The sequence below is a fragment of the Lupinus angustifolius genome, chromosome LG02, assembly GCF_001865875.1.
Source record: "Lupinus angustifolius cultivar Tanjil chromosome LG02, LupAngTanjil_v1.0, whole genome shotgun sequence".
Taxonomy (NCBI): Eukaryota; Viridiplantae; Streptophyta; class Magnoliopsida; order Fabales; family Fabaceae; genus Lupinus; species Lupinus angustifolius.
In genome coordinates this window covers 24,165,280-24,186,441 of record NC_032010.1, presented here as the reverse complement: position 1 = coordinate 24,186,441, position 21,162 = coordinate 24,165,280, and the positions used below count along the sequence as shown (strand labels likewise).

The window sequence follows — 21,162 nt, the reverse complement described above, 5'->3', positions numbered from 1 at the left end:
CTCATATAATTGCATGATATAAACTATTTAAATGGATGAACCAATGGCTACAATATGGTTTCGATAAGACTTGTTTGTAAGATAAACAAAAGTTAAAGTTTATAGGTGAAAAGTATTTCTAGAAGAATTTATTAACTTTTAAAAAGTATAAATAACTATATATAAAATAATAGATGAAAACCGCTTAAAAGACAAACCTTTAATATTGTTAAAAAATTCATATCTTACATAGTAATGGACTATAACAAAAAAAAGTGGAATATTTTAAAATTTAAAATTATTTTGTCTAGAATTAATTTAGCTCTAAACTGCTAAAAGTTTATTTACTTGACCAATTATCACAACATGTATTCACTAATAATATTCTTGCTAGTATTGTTCATATTTAGACTTGTCTAAAAAAAAGTGAAAATCAATCCAAAAAATAAAAAATGTAAAAACCCTAATTTGTTTGGATGATGTTAACCTGGTTTTTATAAAACTTTCCGTTTTGGTTTTGGGTATCAACTTCAGAGATCAAACTAATCTTGACCAAACTAATACTAATTACATATGCACAAAAGTGAAGATTATTTCAATTCTAAATGTAATTAGTCTTGCAATTGGTAATCTAGAATGTACATTTTTTTGTTATTAAAATTATGTTGATGTGTTATTAAGGCTGTTTTCCTGTTGTTTTGTTTTTCCTATTTTTTTATCGTTTTTATTTTTAGTAGTGATGATTATTAATAATATTCAATTAAATATTTATGAGTGTTAGACTTGGTACTTGGAGTAGACTTATTGTTTTTTATATGAATTTTACATTTTGAAATATTATTAAACTTTGTTATTTTGGAATATACATAGTTTTTTATGTTAATTTAATACTTTGAAATAACGTTATAATTGTTATTTTTATTTAAAATTAAACCAAATTTAATTAAAATTATATATATATATATATATATATATATTTATTGTATTTGATTCGATCATATCTCTTAACACAAATAACTAAACTGAACTATATCACGTATAATTTATATCCTGACTTCTTTTTACATAAAAATTGATTAAAACTGAACCTCTCTAATCTATAGAGGAAAGGATTGATCTCCATGTCTTCTATCTATTATATTTATATTGTCTCTATGCCCATTTTCCTCTTTCCTTGTAATTCTCATATATTTCATGAGAATAATTCAATTCTCATATTGGGATAAATTATTTATCTGTTTCATTAAAAATATCATATTTATCCTTTCATAAATATTATATTCATTAAAATATTATTAATGTATTACTATATTATAACTTATCTCCTTATATCGAATTCGATTTCGCATCTAATTAAGAAGGATAGAGGAAAAGAAAGAGGAGATAGTTTAGATTAAAAAACAAAACAACAAAAACAAAGAAGAGGATGAGATCACACATCCTCTGTTTTCATTCTCATTTTTTACATAACATCCAATTTTTTTATTAATTTTGTTTCTATCACTTTTCCATTCATCCTTCAATGCTAATTCTCCATCTCTCATTCCTTACTTCCTTCCTTTGATCTCTTCACCTTCTTTCAATTTCTTCTCTCCTCTCACAAAAAATAAAACAAAAGTTATTTTTTTTATTATGTTCTGGTTTTCATTAATGTTCTAAGGATCAGATGCTTTTAGATCGAATTTGACAAAACCCCACTTCGTATCTGATCTAAACATCAACTGGGTTCTGTCTAAATTTTAAGATAAGGTGTCTCTTCTTCACAGATTTATGTTTCTGCATTAAAGATTTATTTTTTATCGGAATTCAGCTCAATTATCCATCATTCAATGAATTATGCATTTAGATTGGTCCTGTGATTTGAATTTTGGTCATCACTGTGTAATTTAGATTCTTTGTATTGAAAATTTTATGTTTTTGTATCTGGTTTGGCATGAGAATTTTGATTCAAAATGAGTGCTTTTTTGAATTTACTTAATCTGAAGTTCTGGACATTGAAATGAGTGATTGGTGGTTAATTGAACAGATGGAATCGGATCTTGGCAAGCTCTTCATTGGAGGGATTTCATGGGATACCGATGATGAAAGTCTGAGAGAATATTTTGGGAAATATGGAGAGGTGATAGAGGCTGTGATCATGAGAGATCGTGCAACAGGTCGCGCTCGTGGTTTCGGTTTTGTTGTCTTTGCTGATCCTGCTGTTGCAGAAAGAGTCGTTATGGATAAGCACATAATTGATGGCCGCACAGTGAGTTGTTTCATTTATTAGGCAATGTGTCAATCACTACATGTCCATGGTCTTGCAGTAATGGCACCTATCTAAGCTTGTGTTTCATTTCGAGATCATTGTGTCCCTAGTTTTATATTTGTTGGTGATGAAAATCGTGTTCTCTTTTGACTCCTCATTGATCTGAAGCTTAGCAATTTTGGTGCTTGAATTTTTATAATGTGCATTGTATCAAACTTGTTCTTTTTTTGCTTATAAGATAGGAAATTGTAAAAAACTTACGGATTTTGAGCTGTGTCATTGTTTTAATTTCCAGGTTGAAGCAAAGAAGGCTGTTCCTAGGGATGATCAGCATGCTATAAATAGACAGCCTGGTGGTGTTCTAGGATCTCCTGGTCCCGGGCACACGAAAAAGATTTTTGTGGGAGGTTTACCATCAACAATCACAGAAAGTGACTTTAAGCAGTATTTCGATCAGTTTGGTACAATTACCGATGTTGTGGTAATGTATGATCACAATACTCAGAGGCCAAGAGGTTTTGGCTTCATCACTTATGATTTAGAAGAAGCTGTAGATAAAGTTCTATATAAAAAATTTCATGAACTGAATGGAAAGATGGTCGAGGTCAAGAGGGCAGTTCCTAAAGAGCTTTCCCCTGGACCGAGCCGAAACCCATTGATAGGATATAACTTCGGTTTGAATAGGGCAAGCAGCTACCTAAATAGTTATGCTCAAGGTTTAAATATAAATCCACTAGGAGGCTATGGAGTCAGGATGGATGGTAGGTTTAGTCCACTTTCTAGTGGTAGAAGTGGTTTTAACCAATTTGGTTCCGCTGGTTATGGAATGGGAGTGAATTTGGATTCAGGATTGAGCCCAATGTATGGAGGGATATCCAACTATGGGAGTGGTTTAGGATATGGTAGGATGTTCAGTCCTTTCTACAGTGGCAACAACTCGAGCCGATACACCACTCCTATTGGCTATAGTGGTGGTAATGCGAGAAGCGATTCTCTCGTGAACTCAACTTCTCGCAATGTATGGGGAAATGGAAGCCTGAATAACACTACCAATAGCCAAGTCAACCCCGGTGCTTACTTGGGATCTGGAAGTGGGACTTTCGGTATTTCCATTGGAAATAATGGCACAAATTGGAGTCCATCAGTTCCAACCCAAGGTGGAGGCGGTGCTACTGCTTCGGGCTTTACTAATTGGGGTAATGTTTATGAAGGTGGAGGAGATAGTGACATAGGATTAGGAGGGGGAGTGTATGGAAGGAACAGAAACACAAATGTGACTCAATCTACTTCCTTTGCTGCACCAGCTGGTGGTTATGAAGGATCCTATGGGAACTTGTACCACAGTGGTTCGGTTTACAGTGACTCGACTTGGCGATCTGCTGTTTCTGAGGTAGATGGTTCTAGCTCGTTCGGATATGGACTCGGTGGTATAGCTTCAGAGGATCCAGCAAAAACTTCTGAGGGTTTTATTGGAAACTACAATGTAACAAGTAGACAACCTAATAGAGGTAACATCTTTTGCGACGCTCATGTCTCTTAAAACAATAGATTTTTGTTCTTGTTTGTTTCCAATTGTGTGTTTCTAACTTTTTATATTTCGGAGTATGAATTATTCTGTAGGAAGTTGAGAAAGAAATCTGTTTATTTTATATTGTGCATGTTTGTAACTGGGTAAGAGCTTGGTGAAAGCTAGATACCATGGAAGCGTCTACGCATCTTCTTTGAATTATACCAAATGCTCTGTTCCCGACTTATATTATGCGCATGTCTTCTCTTTTCTTTCCGGGATTCTTGATAGTTTTCTTATAAGCTCTTACTCTTCACTGCAGTCTAAAAGAATATTACCTTATTGCACTTATATCTAGGTTTCTCGTGTACTTTCACTTTAAGATATCATTATTCAATGTTATATTAACTTGAAATATTCTGAAGATGTAGACGCAAATTACTCTCCTTCAAGCTAAATGTGTATCAATATTTCTGTTGAGAGTAGCAAACCTGTTTTGTTTATATACCTTTTCCTGTATGAAATTCTTCAATTTATGAGAAGTTGGACCCGAATTCGACCATGCTATTCATTTGTTTTCTCACATTATCCTTTCATGCATCATATTATTCTGAAATGGTTGACATTTGAGCATGTCATGTACATATTTTGAGATGTTCTGAATTAACTTGGTTGTGTTATTACTCATTTTCTTTTGTTGTCTCATTGCTTCAGGAATCGCTGCCTAGTCGATAAGTTAATCGGATGTTATGGTAACAGTAGATCGAGAAAAACTGGTTAAAAAAAAAGAGGTATTATGAATTCATACATCTCTATCACTTAAGAGATATCAACTCATAAGGGAATTTCATTTCATCATATATAGCTAATGGTGTTCTTTTATTTGAACTATACATAAGAGAAATCAGTTACAAGGTGTTTTATGTAAGGTTTGAGATTTTAGTTTTGTCCTCTTTTCGATTTTTCGAGAAGTAGCTTCCTTTCTTGGAATTTGATTGAGGTGTAAAATCAGATTGGAGATATACTGAGGAAGATATAATACCTCCTCATAGAGGTTCACCATCATTAGTATGTTTTATAGTATAGTGTAATAAATTTGGAATATTTTTATTTTCTGTGTTCTTGACACCATTTTTTTAAATGGGACATGTTGATCAAATTGTAAGAGAGGTTCAGTTTGATTTATCAAGTTTGAAACATGAGATGATAGGGGTATCCATCTAGGACCCCCCATCAAATTATTAAGTTGCTAGACAGTTTTATTATTAAGCTCCCGTAATATCCATGTATTGTCAGTATAAATGTTTACACACAATCAATACATCATCCACTATTCATTTGTATTACTTTTTTGTTCGACAAATCAATAGTGATTGAAATTTAATAATGGATAATGAACTGACAATATATAAAGCTCTTACGGTCTTGGTTGCTTACATATTTCTCTCTCATCATGATTCTTTGATCACATGTTTGGTTTTGGCTAATGATGTTATTGAATGTGTATGGACCAGAGGTGATTGGTTCAAAACAGAAACATTTTTGTAGCTTATGCTTGTCAACATCAAATTGATAGCTATTTAGTTATGTGGCTGTTTCTTTCATAAGATTCCATATATCTTAAACTGAATTTGTGTGTGGTCATGCTCACTCTTAAGTCCTTCATGGAATAGAGAGAAAGTATAAAATGTTTATAAAATATTTATTGTAGTTTTTTTTTATAGTTATGTTGTATTTTTTTGGATGGGTATATTTATAGATAAGAGATAAAAAGTACACATGAGAGGTAGGGATAATTTTATTTACACAAAAATTTAACTACTATATTTATCATGTGATTTACACACAAAATTTGAGTTGTTACGAATCATTTTTTTTAACATAAGGGATACCTATAGAAAGTTTTAGATGAAAAAAGAATATATATTTGAAAAGGAAAATTGATAAGAATATATATTTGTTTAACTAATATTTTTAGGAGCTAAAAAGGTACACGCAGTCTTTGATAAGGTGATGGGAAAGTTTGTCTAAATTGATAAGAATGCTATCCCAATCTACTGAGAGAGAAAAAAAGACAACAAAAATTGATAGAAAGGACCCAACCCCATTCATAGAAAAAACAAGTAACTATAATGGAATTTGTTTGATTATTTAAACTTATATAATTATTGAAAAACTTGTCAATGGAATTGCCACAATAACCCTTGTGTATAACATATGGTTTGCTAATTGGTCGATATGAGTCACATTTCGAGTTTAATAATAACAATCAAATCTTAATTTCATTAGTAGGATCGACTAAATGGATTGAAGGTGGGTGTGTGTTTGAAAATTGTGATCATACCCATGCTCACATCACAGCCCACAGGTTTAGGGTGTGGTTTTGTGGTGGGACCTTTCCAATTGCAACTGAATCAAAAATATCATAATTGATGCCATAAATGAATTGTAATGTACAAGTTACATCTTTTTGTATTCGTAGCCTCTCAAATCAATCTCATAGTTTGTGTCACTTCATGTGTCATGAACTTATGATTAGTTGAAAAAATATATTTAAATTAAAATTTAATCATTCAATATTTTTCTGATCAATCACAAATTCATGATACATGAAGTGGTATATATTGTGAAACAACATATATGTACCCCTCAACATGTCATCTTGACATGGTCCCCCTCCAAATGCCATAATTGTTCAAGTATTTTGTTAAAATCAGACCACTAGGTTATTTGTTTTATATTTATATTAATATATTAATGATAGTATTATTAGCATATCATTTTAATGCATCTTATTTTTATAATTTTGTGGGTACAATTGTGGCAATGAGATCTAGACCTATAATCTCATGCAAAATAGTACCTTTTAACACGTTTAACCAGATTTATTAAATATCATGTTGGCAAATGAATAAATAGCAATATGAAAATAATTTCAGAAAAAACTATATATAAACTAAAACAAGCAAAACCTTTTTCAATAAAGTGAAGTAGTAATTTGAATCACACCACCATAATTAAAACAAGCAAAGTCTTTATACAGCTCTTTTTAGGATTTGAACTTACAACTTCTCGGCCGATAAACAACAATCATTCTAAAATCATTGCTCTCACACCAGACAGACGGATGGACTATCTAACGGTGTAAATAGATCGGCCAAACGTCTGAATGGTTGAGTGTAACGCGTGATTTCTTAGGTGTTGATAGAATTGGCCAAGTAAAAGGTCAAAAGAAAGCTCTGCTTCCATAAAATACACGTGAGGGGTTACCTTTCTTTGATGCTGGTAGTTTTTGTTCAGAGGTTGAGCTTCCAGAACTATTTGGTCCACTTTCGAAGTCGAAGGGAAGCTTCATGTTTGCTAATGATTGTTGCATGCTTTTCATGTACATGTCTACTATGTCCTGCTGCACCACCTTTGACTCGCCCTCAATGTTTACTGTCACAAAAGGCTTTGGAAATGACTCACTCACCGCGCTATTTGAGGAATTACTATCACCGTCTTTGACATCCACAGTTTTCTCTTTTGTGCCTGAAACTTGTTCCTGAACTCGGAACTTCGTAGCGGAAGCAGCAGCAGCGTCGAATGAGTCCGAGCTTGCAGCCACGGAAGGAGAGGCAACTCCGTTATTTGTTGACACACTTGTTGGTGGAGAATCATTATCGGCCTTAGTAGGTTGGATAGACTCAAAACTGCATGTTGAGAAGCTTTCCACAAGATTAACACCTGCTTCTTCCGAACTATGATTCTCCGAGTCCATGTTGACAAAACTATTGTTAGTACATTGACTCTCATCACATGGAATTCCATAATATTCCGAAACCATCAAGTAATCTTCATTTACGATTTTCGGATCAGGGAACTCGATTTTATCTAAGTCTCTAACCATTGACTCACATGTTTCCGATTCCAAGTCCCTCTCAATAGCAAAATCAGTAGGCGTTGCGGAAATCGCCATAACATCAGGTGAAGCACCGGTGTAAGCAAGAGACAATTGAATAAACCCTGCAGGGGAATCGAATAGATCAGTTGAAGAAACTGAGAACTCTTTCTCTAGTTTTGCATCCTTCTTGACAATCACTTCGGACAAAGGAACCAAAGCAAAACCAAGCAATTGGTCTTCAAGATAATTCTTCACCCTGCTCAGCATCCAAATCTCACATTTGAGAGCAGAATCGATAGTCGTAACGTTTAAGCTAAGATTCTCATTGAACACAGGGTTCCTTCCTCCTCCATTGATAATCTTGGTGGAGACAGTATTCTCAGGATTACTAGTCAAAGAAATCTTAGCATAAACATCTTGCTTGTGGTATATGCAGATGTTTTGAATGTCCCTAGCCTGATGTATGTAAACATCGACAACACCAATCGATTCATCATTGTGATTACAAACCACAACTTCCTTTCCATTGACTTCAATCTCCTTGGACAAGGAAACTGAGGTCTTCAATGGTGACACAACAGATTGTGGGGAATCCATGATAGTACAGTGATCGAGAACCTCGCAAATCACGAGAACTACAAGAAAATTAAGTTAATCTAAGTTAAAGTAAAGCTTTCAAACTATTTCTATAACTGATTCTTAAAACTAGAACCCAATAACCATAAACAGGTAATAGATTTAAAACCACAAATTTTGAACATATAAAGATCAAAACCAAAATAAATCAATTATAGGAACTAAAATCAAAACTTGCTAAACTTTCATGTGCCAAAAACATATTTAAACCTGAACTTTTCTTAGAGAAAAAGGCTCAAAGAAAAACTCTGAATACCTATTGAAGAACCCTAGAGAAGTAGAACTCAAAGCTCAGTAAACAAAGCTTGAATAAACTGCTCTGCAACTTAAGCCTAAGCAGGTTCAACATATATATACACATATATATATAGTATGTGAATTGCATTAAAATAAAAGCAACAAGATTTGATATGAAAGAGAGTATGAAGCTTCCTCAACTTGAGTTCCTTCAACAATTTAGAAGCAACAATCCCAATTCAAAGTTCAAAGTCAAAGCTTAGCTTTTGCAACTAAAGTTAAAAGTAAAATGAATTCCCAAGATGCAGAAAAAGTTGAAAAGGAAATGTTCCAGTGATATATTAATCAAATACTCAGAACTTAAAGAACTAGCAAGAACAATAAAAGGGTGGTTTCATATTTGATCAGATTCCAATAAAGCTACCAAATTTATCTTCAATTATACTACAAATTACTCAAAACAAGAGCACTAGAAACAAAAAAAAAACAAAAAAAGAAGAAAAAGATATTTAAGGTTGTGGTATTACCTGTCGGCCAAGGTTGTAAAGTGAAAGTGGAATATTATGTTATGGCTGTAATCCACAATCAATATATAGCAGTAGCAGTTTTGTGAGAGAAAGAAGAAAGGATAGATATATAGATATATAGTGTACTTGGAGGAGCCTCTTACCCTCACTCAGGCTATATATATATATATATCATAATTTATATTTTCCAATGGTATAAGGTCAAATTAGATCTTCAAAATAATGACGGTCGATGATTCGATTACTAAAATGAAACTGAGTTATTTATTACAATATACTTGTTAATGTGTTACATGGTGAAGTCGATTTGATACACCTTACCTACATAGTGGAATGAGTAAATCATAAAAATATGTTTTAAAACATTAGAAACATTAGGAAGAAGATTACCTCTCTTAAATGATGTCTTACTTTATATCTTAAGTCAATTAGACTGCTTCATTTTATTACTTTTTGCTTGTAAATTTTTTATTTTATTGTTAATAGATGATTAGTTTGAAACAGAGAATAAAACACCGTTGAAAAAAAGTGATCAAGGCATAAAATACTATTATAGAATTGCATGTCCAATCATAACACATTACCTTTCTTACCCTCTTAGCATATATGTTTATCCTAATGTACGTCTTTTTCGATCATCTATGCTTAATACAAATATATCTACTTTCTAAGCATACCATTGGAGTTGAATTATTATCATATATGAAAAATAAATTCTTAAAGGTAGAGTTACTTCGGTCCCAAAAATATCAATATTTGATTATTAAGAAGGACTCATTTAAATATAAAAATATATGTATATGATAAAGTTTTGTCATATATAGTATATCAAGGTATTTCTCTCTCTCGATTTTTAAGGGAGAATTATATTCAATTTTGTTATCCAACTAATAGTGTTGTAGATGGAGGACCCCGTCATACTCATTCACTTTTGTACAGTCCAATCATGATTGAGTTTAAATAGATCAAGTTTGATTAGGTCTAGACCTAGGTAGAGATCGAGCATGACTCGGTCTGTCTCGTCACATGATCACTTACTCATCACGTATGTGTTTCTACTTAAGTGTATATAGATTAATGATACTCTTTTGATGTTGATTCTTTAATTTTTTATCATATATACATGATTAATAACATATATACATATATCATTTTATATGTTAAATTATATATTCATAACAATAAATAATATTGAGAAGTCTTTATATAAAATTAGTAAGCATTATATTTAATCGGGTCTAGGGTCAGGTTTAAATGCTGGTCCGTTTGATATTTAAAGTTGGGTTAGCTTCAGATCTAAGGTCGGGTCCGGGTTTAAAAAAATAACTTAACCAACATGTAGCGCAAAGTAAAAACAAATTTTAACTCATTACAACTCAGCCTATACTCACCCCTAATTTACATTACTCTAGAGGATCTAAATTGGAGTGAGATAGGGTATAAGAGGGGAACATGGATCAATCGTCTCTAGTGATTAATGAGAGGGAGACCAATGAGAGTGCATTTAGGTGCCTCCGTTTTCATCATCTATTGCATCATTACTCACTATTTTTCTTTCTCCCTTTTCTGCTGCACTTTTTTCCATTACATGCCAGTAAACAACTTGGGACTTTCAATTAATGATTAAAAATTATGTCTTTTTTTCAATTTCAGATTTATCTCCCACAACTAACTATAAGACAACAGAAAGTGCTTATGTTAGTTGGTTCTAAGATAATAAATAGTATATATGCTAAGGACAAAAACTATCCGGATAATTGATTTATACATAAATATTATATCATCTATTATTTATTTGAATTACTTTTTCTGAAAAGTTAATGATAATTAAATATAAGTCTAAATGATATAGTAAAAATGTATAAAACTCATATACTATATACATTTTTTTCTCTCAATAAAATTGGTATATTTGTAAGCCTTGCCTCAACTAACTCATTAAATATAAACATATATGTAAATTTGTCAAACACTGTTTCTTTTGAGAAAATAATTTGGAAATTATTTGGGGTGTAATTAATGTAGCACATTTAAGTAGAGTTCAAGAATATGTATAGATGTATCATATATATATATTCTATTGATGGACCCTTAGAATAGTTTTATAAGGTAATATGAAAATATCATTAAATTTATATGGAATTATATAAAATTGACATATATTAATGAAACTATATAATTCTCTTTCAAATCAAATTGTCTGGGTAAATAGATATATCTCGGTTACTAATTCATTTATTTGATATAGAACTTTAAAACTGCGTATATAATTAGAACCAATATATTTTAAGCTTTTAGAGATCAGATTTAAATGGAAATTATTAAAGCTCAACTATAGATAAATATAAGTACCAATATATTATAAGCTCTTCTTTTGAATATTTGAGGATTGAAATTAAGGATTAATTTGTGGGCACATATTAGATGCTGTATTTGCAGATAGATTGCATATAATCTAAAACAAGATAAGTTGGATTAATATATTTGTAATTGAATTTATCAAATATGATATCAATTTTTTTAGATTATTGTTGCTTATATTGTATGTGGAAAATATTGTTGATAGAGGCAAACATACTTTAATAACTTATATTTGGTAAGAAATTAATATACTATAGCTATATTATTCATTCGGAAAATAATGAAGTCTGATAAAAATGAACAAAATAAAGAACATGTATTCTTTTTGGGTACTACCAGTGATATTCTTTTATCTTTTTAGATAATGAATCTCTTTCAGGGTTCATGATTGTTCATCCCAATAAATATCGCTCGTATGAATTAAACCTTCAATTTTAAGGATCTAATAGAATCTTACACTATTAGACCAACGTCTTATGAGTAAACACACTATATTTAACAATACTCAAACTTATATCATTTTAAGATCTTGAATAAAAAATTGAGAATGAGGAAGACTAACTCAATTTCTCATATTGCAATAGTGGGTAAAGATCAAGTAGCTTTAATTTCAACAGTTTTGTTAAATACTATTCCAATTTTGTCATTGGATGGGTTGGAAATTTGGCACTGTGATCTTTTGTTGCTTTATGCTTTCTATTATAAGTGCGTTAATTTTTTATTTTATTATATTGTTATTAAATTCCTTTCTTTCACTTACTAATACACATGTCTCACCCATAGCAAACATACCCACAGTGGCGGAGCTTCTCTAGGGCAGGTGGGGGCAACTGCCCCCCCTGAATTTTTTTTTTAAATTTTTAAAAAAAATTATTTACTTATTTTAATATATATTTTTAGCTTATACAAATTATACATTCCTTCTAAAAATTATAAATATAGATAAAGTTTTTTACATGTATAAATATAAATATTGTTTATAATATTTACTTCATTTTAATTCATAATGATTTTGCACTTAAGAAAATATTATAAGATCACAAATTATCTTTGTCAAACTTTTACAGCAAAAGTCCTAAAATTCTATGTATTTTTATAAATCATTTAATATTTATAACATATGTATTTTTATGCAAAAATTATACCTACAGACTTTAATGCGAGTAAAAAAATATTTATTTGAGATTTCAATTTCAACCTTTTATTATTGATGTCCTTAGTAATTTTTGGTTCAACTACTATAGGAAGATCATTTTTAGTAACGAACACAATCAAATAAACTTATGTAGTAAAATAGAAGATGAATTTCTTGTACATAACATGATGATTTATATTGAAATGTAAATATCTGAAATTTTTTACTCTTAATTCAATCTTCGATGAATTGAAGTCTTTAACTAAGAGCAACACTTTAAATGAATGTATATTTTTATTTAATATTTTTAATTATTATTTTTTTTTACATTTTGAAACATTGAAAGAATTGTCTATTTTCTTTATATTTTCGTTATTCAACTAATTTTAATTATAAATTACAATTGAATATTATTGCCCCTCCTAAACTAAAGTTCAAGATCCGCCACTGCATACCCACACATATTTTATATTTATTTCTACAAATTTTCATATCCGACAAAGTGATACATATTACAAAGTGATATATGTGACAAAATAATATTTTGTTTATCAATGATTAGTTCATAAATAACATATGTTACTTTTTTATGATAGAAAAATTTGTAGAAAAATTTAGTAAAAAAGTATAACATTACTCTACACAAAGTCTTAGAAATTATATGAAACATGCTTTCTATAAATAAAACGACACAACGTTTTTTCCCTCAAAATTAATACTGCTTTGAGAACCATGAGAAGCTATTGGTCTAAGAAAGTTGCATGTTTAAGTTGATGGATAATGATTTGTTGTCCTAAAATGTATCTCAAACTATATTTCAAATAAATAAAAACATGATATTAATATTATTGTTTCGGAATATGATTTGGAACATAGTTTAGAAGATCAGTTTTTTGTCCTAAGTTAATAGTGTGCTATAATAGTGGGGTTGTGTTGGTGGCAAGTGGCAAAGAGGTGACATGGTAGAATGGGAAAGAGATTATGATAGTTTCAACATGACAACTAAATGTACATCGAATTATCTTACATAATATATCTTTCAAACTTTAGTTATTTGATAATTCATGTTATCTTCAATCCCCACCACATTGTTTATAGCCCCTTTTAGTAGGGGATTGTTTCTTATTAGCTTAACCAAACTAATATGGTGTTCTAACAATTACAAGTTAAATAACATTACAATAAGAAAAGTTTTTTAAATAAGGAGATAAGAAATTAAACTTATATAATAAATTAATTAAGGTAGGTATAATTGAAAAACTTGGTCTTGTTGGGCTTTCCCCTGTTAAAGGAACATGATTCTCACCCCACAATTTATGGTCCAGTCTATGTCTCATAAATAATTGAGAGTTTCTTAAAAGTGGGTGCTCCATCAATTACAAATGGAAGCATGATCGTTTTAATGAGATTTTACTTTCTTTTTTTTACTAGTACTAAGAGTATCCCTTGTCCCTGTCGGTAATAAATTAATTTATGAGTGATTATCTCTCTCAACAAATATCATTCTAGAATTAAACCATTTAACTATTGAAGATATAACAAGATTTTATATTTTGCTATATACTTTTATATTGTTATTGCATATATTTTAAAATTTTAATATGTATACACTAATGGTGTAAATAATATTTTCACTATCAACAATCATTCATGTAATTCATGTGTTAACCACTATTGACTTTAAACCAAAGTAACAACATAAATCAACCATGAATGATGTGTTTACACTATAATAAAACAATTTACATTTTAAATTCAAATTTTGATAGTAACATTAAATTACAATGATAACCTTAAAAAAATGACAAAAACATGGTCCCACTTGTGTATACTTTTGCAACGGTCATATCCTTAAGTCAAAAACGTTATTCTTGATCTTTCCCTCATTACCATTTCAATTTGAATTTGAATCAAAACACACATTCTCTGTGTAGTGCATAACTCCATTTGTAGGATCCTTTTACATTCTCAGCGAAACAATGAGGCAAACTAACGAAGCTGGTTTCTTCAGAACCATTTCATCTTCTTCCATCTCAAACCTTCTTCCTAAATCACTCTCTTCTAATTTCAACCGTAAATCATCATCATCCTCAAACCCTAAAATCCCAATTTCAGAACTTGAAAACACTCCTCCTAAAGATCCAAACATCCCGATCAACCATCACCATTCATTGAAGCATCAATTACACTCCAAAACCCCATTTTCAAACAATGTAAAACTCACCGATTCGAAACCCACTCTTGAATCGGATCCATCGGTGAAGGCAAGTTCAAATTTTGAAGTTACTTTCGAAGTTACTATTTTAATCCTGAGATGGGTTTGTACAAAATTTATGTTTTTTTAAATGAAAAAAAATCTCTAATAATTATGTAGTTTTGGTTGAACCAGGTTGTAGTACGAATCAGGCCTAGCAACACTGATGGAAGAGAGGGGGATGGAACCGTTAAGAAGGTTTCTTCTGATACCTTGTGTGTTGGGGATAGGCAATTTATATTTAACTCGGTTTTCGATTCGAATTCCAATCAGGTAAAGAACCCCACTTTACTGTTTATCTATGATCTGTAGTTTAATTTAACCTTTCAATAATTTGATGTGCTTGGATTAGGGTATTATGTACTTAGATGACTTGCTTTTTTAGAATGAAATTACTAGTATAGTAGTTCGGTTTCTTTGCTTCATATTCATAAGAGAAGATAAGTGTGATTTATATAAGATTTTGTTTGTTCAGGAAGACATTTTCCAAACAGTGGGTGTCCCCTTGGTTAAAAATGCTATAGCTGGTTATAATACTTCAGTTCTGTCATATGGAGAGGTAGGTAATTGTTGATGTTTCCTTTATTTACCAACATTTTAGTGAAAAAGTTGTATAATGCTCTTGATAGAGTATAGTTTTTAACTTTTACATGTTCTTTTACTTCTTTGATAGTCTGGAAGTGGAAAAACTTATACAATGTGGGGTCCCCCAAGTGCAATGTTTGAGGAGCCCTCGCCGCAAAGTCAAAAAGGAATTGTTCCTCGGATCTTCCAAATGTTATTTTCTGAGCTTGAAAGAGTATGTTCTGCTTCATAATTGAACTGCTGGTTCTAGGTACCTTTTGTTATGAATTTTAAGTTTTGACTGTTTTGAGTTTGAATTACTATATTAGGAGCAGCACATGTCTGAGGGGAAACAGTTTAACTATCAATGCCGATGTTGTTTTCTTGAGGTAATTCTCTATAAAACTTCCCAAAGTGGCAATGGGCTTGTTTCTTACTCATATGATAATGGCATTTTCCGTATTTTCTTTGTTGGTTTAAACAGATATACAATGAACAAATCGGGGATTTACTTGATCCAACACAGCGTAACCTTGAGGTAAGGACATGACATCCTTTGTGCTACAGATTTCATAATAAATTATTTACCGCTACTTCTGTGTTCCATTGCTTGCATGCTTTTAATTTAATGGCTTGGTCCAAATTATTGCAGATGAAGGATGGCTCCAAACATGCTTTCAATATAGAGAATCTCACTGAGGAATATGTCACTAGCTATGACGATGTAACACAAATTCTAATTAAGGTTGGGACTCTAGGGAAGCATCAAAGCAAATAGTGTTGAAAGTTGAAACATAGATGTCTGCATAACGTTGTATACATTATTATTTTCACCTTTGTGAACGATTTGCCCTTTCTATGCTGCAGGGCCTTTCGAGCAGAAAAGTTGGAGCAACGAGCTTAAATTCTAAGAGCTCTAGATCACATATCATTTTCACCTTTGTGATCGAGTCTTGGTGTAAGGTATTGCTATTACAATTCTACTTAACCTTAATAACATTATTGTCCTGGAAAAGTTTCCTTTCTTTTAAGTTTGAAGACAAGTTTATATTGGCATTTTCTCTATTGGTTAATTTGTTATTTACTAATGGTTTTCATCAACTGCTGCTGCAGGGAACCTCATCAAGTGGTTTCAGTAGTTCAAAAACTAGCAGAATTAGCCTTATTGATCTTGCTGGACTGTACAGGAACAAAGTTGATGATGCTGGGAGACAACATCTAAGGGAGAACAGAAATGTAAAGAAGTCCTTATCTAAGCTTGGGTAAGATATGGCATGCTATGACAACATTACTTACGAAAAATATTTTCTCTACAGCTCAAGTCGGTGACTCATGTGGTTTTTCACTTATGTACGTTGAAAGTAATATCCTGATCTTATTTTCCCGTCGCAGGCACTTAGTTGATGCTCTGACTAAAAAAACTCACTCAGGAAAAGGTGAACAAATTCCAAACAGGGATTCCTGTTTAACACGTTTACTACAAGAATCACTTGGTGGAAATGCCAAACTCTCATTAATCTGTTCCATCTTTCCTGATAACAAGTATTTACCTGGACTATGGAGCATTGTCTATTAATTTTAGAGGCCATATAACAATAGCATTATAATTATTTTTTTCTCGAGTTAAAAATCGTACCTGTTTAAATGTAGGGATAACGGTGAAACACTGCACACACTCAGATTTGGACAGCGAGTAAGATCCATTAGAAATGAGCCAGTTATCAATGAAATAAAGGAGGATGATGTTAATGATTTGAGCGATAAAATCCGGCAGTTGAAGGTAAAATTTATCTCCACTCCCCAGGACTTGTCACTAAGTAGTTATTTTAAGGATTAAACTACTGCATATATGATATATCTGAGAATTACAATTTGTTGTTTTCTTTGGAGCAGGAAGAACTTATTAGAGCAAAGGCAGATGGTCATAGTTCATTTGGTAGTATGAATGGATTCTTTCAAGGTCATAATGTACGGGAAAGCCTTAATCAGTTGAGGGTCAGCTTAAACCGATCTCTACTCCTACCTCACATTGACGACACTACTGATGAAGAGGTCCATGTGGATGAAGAGGATATAAGGCAATTACACCAGCAGATTGTTGAGATGTATAATTCTTGTGAAGAGAATCCCAAAGAGATATCTGTCAGTGAAGATTGTGTCCAGTATTATTCTGTTGATGGAAGTTGTGACACAGATAAAATCTGTGGTGATGAAGTTGAGAAAGAGGAAGTATGTTCTGGAGAAATGTCGAGTAGGCTTTGTCATGAGGACAGTGTGGTATCAGGTAACACCTTGTATGCATCGGTAGATGACCTTGAATCCATATCTAGCGCCTCAAGGGCAATTAAATCCACATTCAGAGACAGTATTTCGGTTAGTTCATGCTACCAATCTCCAATACTTGAGGAACCACCGTTGTCTGAGTCTCCAAAGATCAGGAATACCAAGAGGAAAAGCCAAATGTCACTTTCATCTAGTTGTCTTGGAAGTTGGAACAATGTAGCTGTGGAGAATTCAAGTTCCAATGAAGTTGTGTTAGGACAACAATTTATACAAGGTGATCATTTGCGATCTTCATTGCGGTCAAGCAAGGTTTCACCAGGCCCAACAGAGTCCTTGGCAGCAAGTCTTCAAAGGGGATTACAGATAATTGATTATCACCAGCAGAACTCAGCACTGACCAAATCTTCAGTTTCCTTCTCTTTTGGGCGTTCAATCTTGACATGTTGTCCAGAAACAGACATGGGTGAGAAATCTTCAAATGATGGAAGAACTGCTAATTTGCTTTGTGAATCTTGCCGTAAAAAAATATCAGATCAGGATTCCAGTGAGGTCCAAGACAGCTTGAAGCCAAGTATTGACACAGATAAAGTTCCAAAAGTATGCCTTGACTTAATTTTCAATTTTTTGCTCGAACAACTTTCTTTTTATAACTTGTACTAATTTATCTATTCATTTTCCTCTCAAGGATTTAGAGACTGTAATGGCAAAATCCATTTTGAGAGAGAAGGAGCTTGAAAATGTTTGCAAGGAGCAAGCAGCTAGAATTGAGGAACTAAATCGATTGGTATCTAGATTCTTGACCCTCATGTATTATTTCTCTGGTTTGGATTTTACATTACTAACAATGTGGATTTGTCCAGGTGGAGAAATTGAAAGGAGAAAAAGTAGACTCGGTCATTGTATACGAAAGCAACAAGCAAACCAAACATGAAGAAGAGTGTAACAACTCACAGAAGGATGAAAACAAGGTCTTTTGTTGGTTTTTTAATTTGTGAGTTGAAGTTCTATCCATTTGAAGGTCACTCATTGTTGTTATTTTTATTATTTTGCAGCTTCTGATGGGCACTTCCTCAGACAATCATTTAGCAGCAATTATAGAGGAAAAATGTGAAATTAAAGAAGTCCAGGAAGAATTAACTCAGAGAGTCAGCTCTTTTGATGCTACCGAGAAAGAAGAACTGCTTAAGGAAATTCAAAATCTAAGATGCAAGGTGCAACTATATGATGATGCACCCGTTAAAAAGTCCACAGACAAATTGAGATCTTCATTAATATCAAGATCCATTCAAGTGCGAAAAAGTGGTGTGTTTTTTCGTGATAATGGTGGGGAAGAGCTAGAGAAAGAAAGACAGCGGTGGACCGAAATGGAAAGTGAGTGGATTTGTCTTACTGATGAACTAAGAGTTGATCTTGACTCCATTCGCCAGCGAGCAGAGCGGGTGGAGCTGGAACTGAGGTTAGAGAAGAAGTGCACTGAGGAGTTGGATGATGCACTAAAAAGATCGGTCATTGGACATGCTAGAATGGTAGAACACTATGTTGACCTTCAAGAAAAATATAACGATCTGGCTGCGAAGCACAATGCTATAATGGAAGGCATAGCAGAGGTGAAGAAGGCAGCAGCAAAGGCTGGAAAAAAGGGTCATGCCCGTTTTGCCAAATCTCTTGCCGCTGAGCTTTCTGCATTGAGGGTGGAGAGAGAAAGGGAAGCAAAATTCTTGAAAAAGGAGAATACAAGTCTCAAGATTCAACTTAGAGACACTGCAGAAGCTGTTCATGCAGCTGGGGAATTACTTGTAAGACTCAAAGAAGCTGAGCATGCAGCAACTGTGGCAGAGGTAAAATTTCAATGCAAATTCTAGTCAATCAATGCATTTATCTTATGTGGAAAGCAACTTTTAGGATAATATATAGGGAATAGAAGGGGACTTGCATAAAATGTCACTGAATAAACTCGAAAATATTAGCAGTAACAAATAAATATAATTATGCTTTTTTTTTACTACAATTTGTTAGAAGGAAAGTGCAGCATAGTATGGTTCTTTGTATGGAGATTATATCCTTAAAGGTTGAACTGGAATTTATTCCGCCAATTTCTCTGACCTCACATATTTTTACATGTTTACAAAGAATATAAGCACATAATATAGGACTTATGGAGAACAATTATTTGATGATGATTTCCTTTTCAGACAACTAATTGCGATATGAAATGTTCCTAACATTTCTTATTTTATATAGGAGAATTTCACAAGATTGCAACAAGATAATGAACAGCTTAGAAAGAAAATGGAAAAGGTCAAAAGAAAGCACAAGATGGAGATGATTACAACGAAGCAGTATCTCGCAGAGAGCAAGTTACCAGAATCTGCACTCAAACCACTATATAGAGAGGGGTCCGATGCGGCTGTACACAACAATGCAGACGATGATCAGGCATGGAGAGCAGAATTTGGAGCAATCTATCAAGAACATTATTAGCCGGATTGATTCATTACAAATTGATAAGTTTGATCCGACTCGGATCTGCAGCAATCTATATTCTTTGCAGTCTTATAAATTCATTGTGACTGTGTGCAACACTTTGTTTATGGAATTTTAATTATGACTAGTGACAAAAGTTTTTAGAGATTGAATGAAGTGATTTTTGCTATTAAGTGCAGAAATACCATGATAATGTTGTTGCCTTGTGTTAAGAGAATAATATGAGCAAATAATCTTTGAAGTATAAAGTTTCATGAACCAACATAAGTATTCATCAATGTACAACTTTCATCAAAATAATCTTGTGTTAAAATTACTATGTTTAGCCTCTAAGCAACATTGTAACGTTAACAAAAAAGTCACAATATCTTTAATATTAATATAATTTTACACTAAAGTCTAAAACAAAAAGTTAAATAATATCATTTCATTAATATTTTTAACTAGTGTAATATGCATTAGAAGGAGTGGTATTAATAATGGACTGGTCATTAAATCGGTTAGTTTAGAATACTGATATAGTAATATAACAGTTCAATTGGTTGTTTACTAATTAAATGTATACCGGAGAAATTAGATATACATATATAATATTAATATTAATGTTGAAAAATCAATAATTTTTTTATTTTCACTAAAAAATTAATTTTAGATAAAAATCGGTCGGTATAACTGATACGGTTCAATTAAAAAACTGGCTGGTATGATCGGTTTGGTCAGTATAATTGTATGACCGATATAATTATTATACCGTGTCGGTATTGAGATCAGTTCACAGGTTGAACCGGCCGGGAGGAACCATTTTTTACAACACTTTAGAAGGGCTAGTGCCTAATTTTTTGTGTGACAAAGTTAGATGCCCTGGTCCCTTATCAAAAAAGAACAAAACGGTGCGTTTTTGGGTGAGAGTAAAGGTTTAGTTGAAACTTGATCATCTTCTTCGTCGTGGATCTGCTTCGGTGCTGCATTCAGAAGCAGCTATTTAAACTGTAAACCATTTCTTTCTCTTCTTATTTTCCTATTTTTTCATTCACAATTAATGAAGCATTGTAGTGAACTTATGT

At 32.2% G+C, this 21,162-nt stretch overlaps 2 protein-coding genes and 1 pseudogene across 4 annotated transcripts; 2 read left to right on the top strand and 1 right to left on the bottom strand.

The window, feature by feature from the left end:
- On the top strand, positions 1,387–4,973 carry LOC109342101 (heterogeneous nuclear ribonucleoprotein 1-like). The gene is made up of 4 exons (XM_019580113.1): positions 1,387–1,728; positions 2,006–2,227; positions 2,523–3,735; positions 4,449–4,973. The coding sequence occupies exons 2-4, from the start codon at positions 2,006–2,008 to the stop codon at positions 4,460–4,462; spliced, it is 1,449 nt and encodes a 482-aa protein (XP_019435658.1). The 5' UTR covers positions 1,387–1,728; the 3' UTR covers positions 4,463–4,973.
- On the bottom strand, positions 6,685–8,663 carry LOC109342100 (annotated as a pseudogene).
- Positions 14,411–20,275, top strand: LOC109342099 (kinesin-like protein KIN-12F). Of its 3 annotated transcripts, none has more exons than XM_019580110.1 (16): positions 14,411–14,777; positions 14,903–15,040; positions 15,243–15,326; positions 15,441–15,566; positions 15,661–15,720; positions 15,816–15,869; positions 15,984–16,076; positions 16,199–16,294; positions 16,445–16,593; positions 16,724–16,873; positions 16,982–17,111; positions 17,225–18,211; positions 18,300–18,398; positions 18,475–18,582; positions 18,667–19,452; positions 19,856–20,275. In XM_019580110.1, exons 1-16 carry the CDS (start codon positions 14,493–14,495, stop codon positions 20,093–20,095), a joined length of 3,585 nt encoding a protein of 1,194 aa, XP_019435655.1. In that variant the 5' UTR covers positions 14,411–14,492; the 3' UTR covers positions 20,096–20,275. The 3 variants fall into 3 exon arrangements, with proteins under 3 accessions (XP_019435655.1, XP_019435654.1, XP_019435656.1); XM_019580109.1 differs by having other exon boundaries at positions 15,441–15,571; positions 15,660–15,720; XM_019580111.1 differs by lacking the exons at positions 14,903–15,040; positions 15,243–15,326; positions 15,441–15,566; positions 15,661–15,720; positions 15,816–15,869.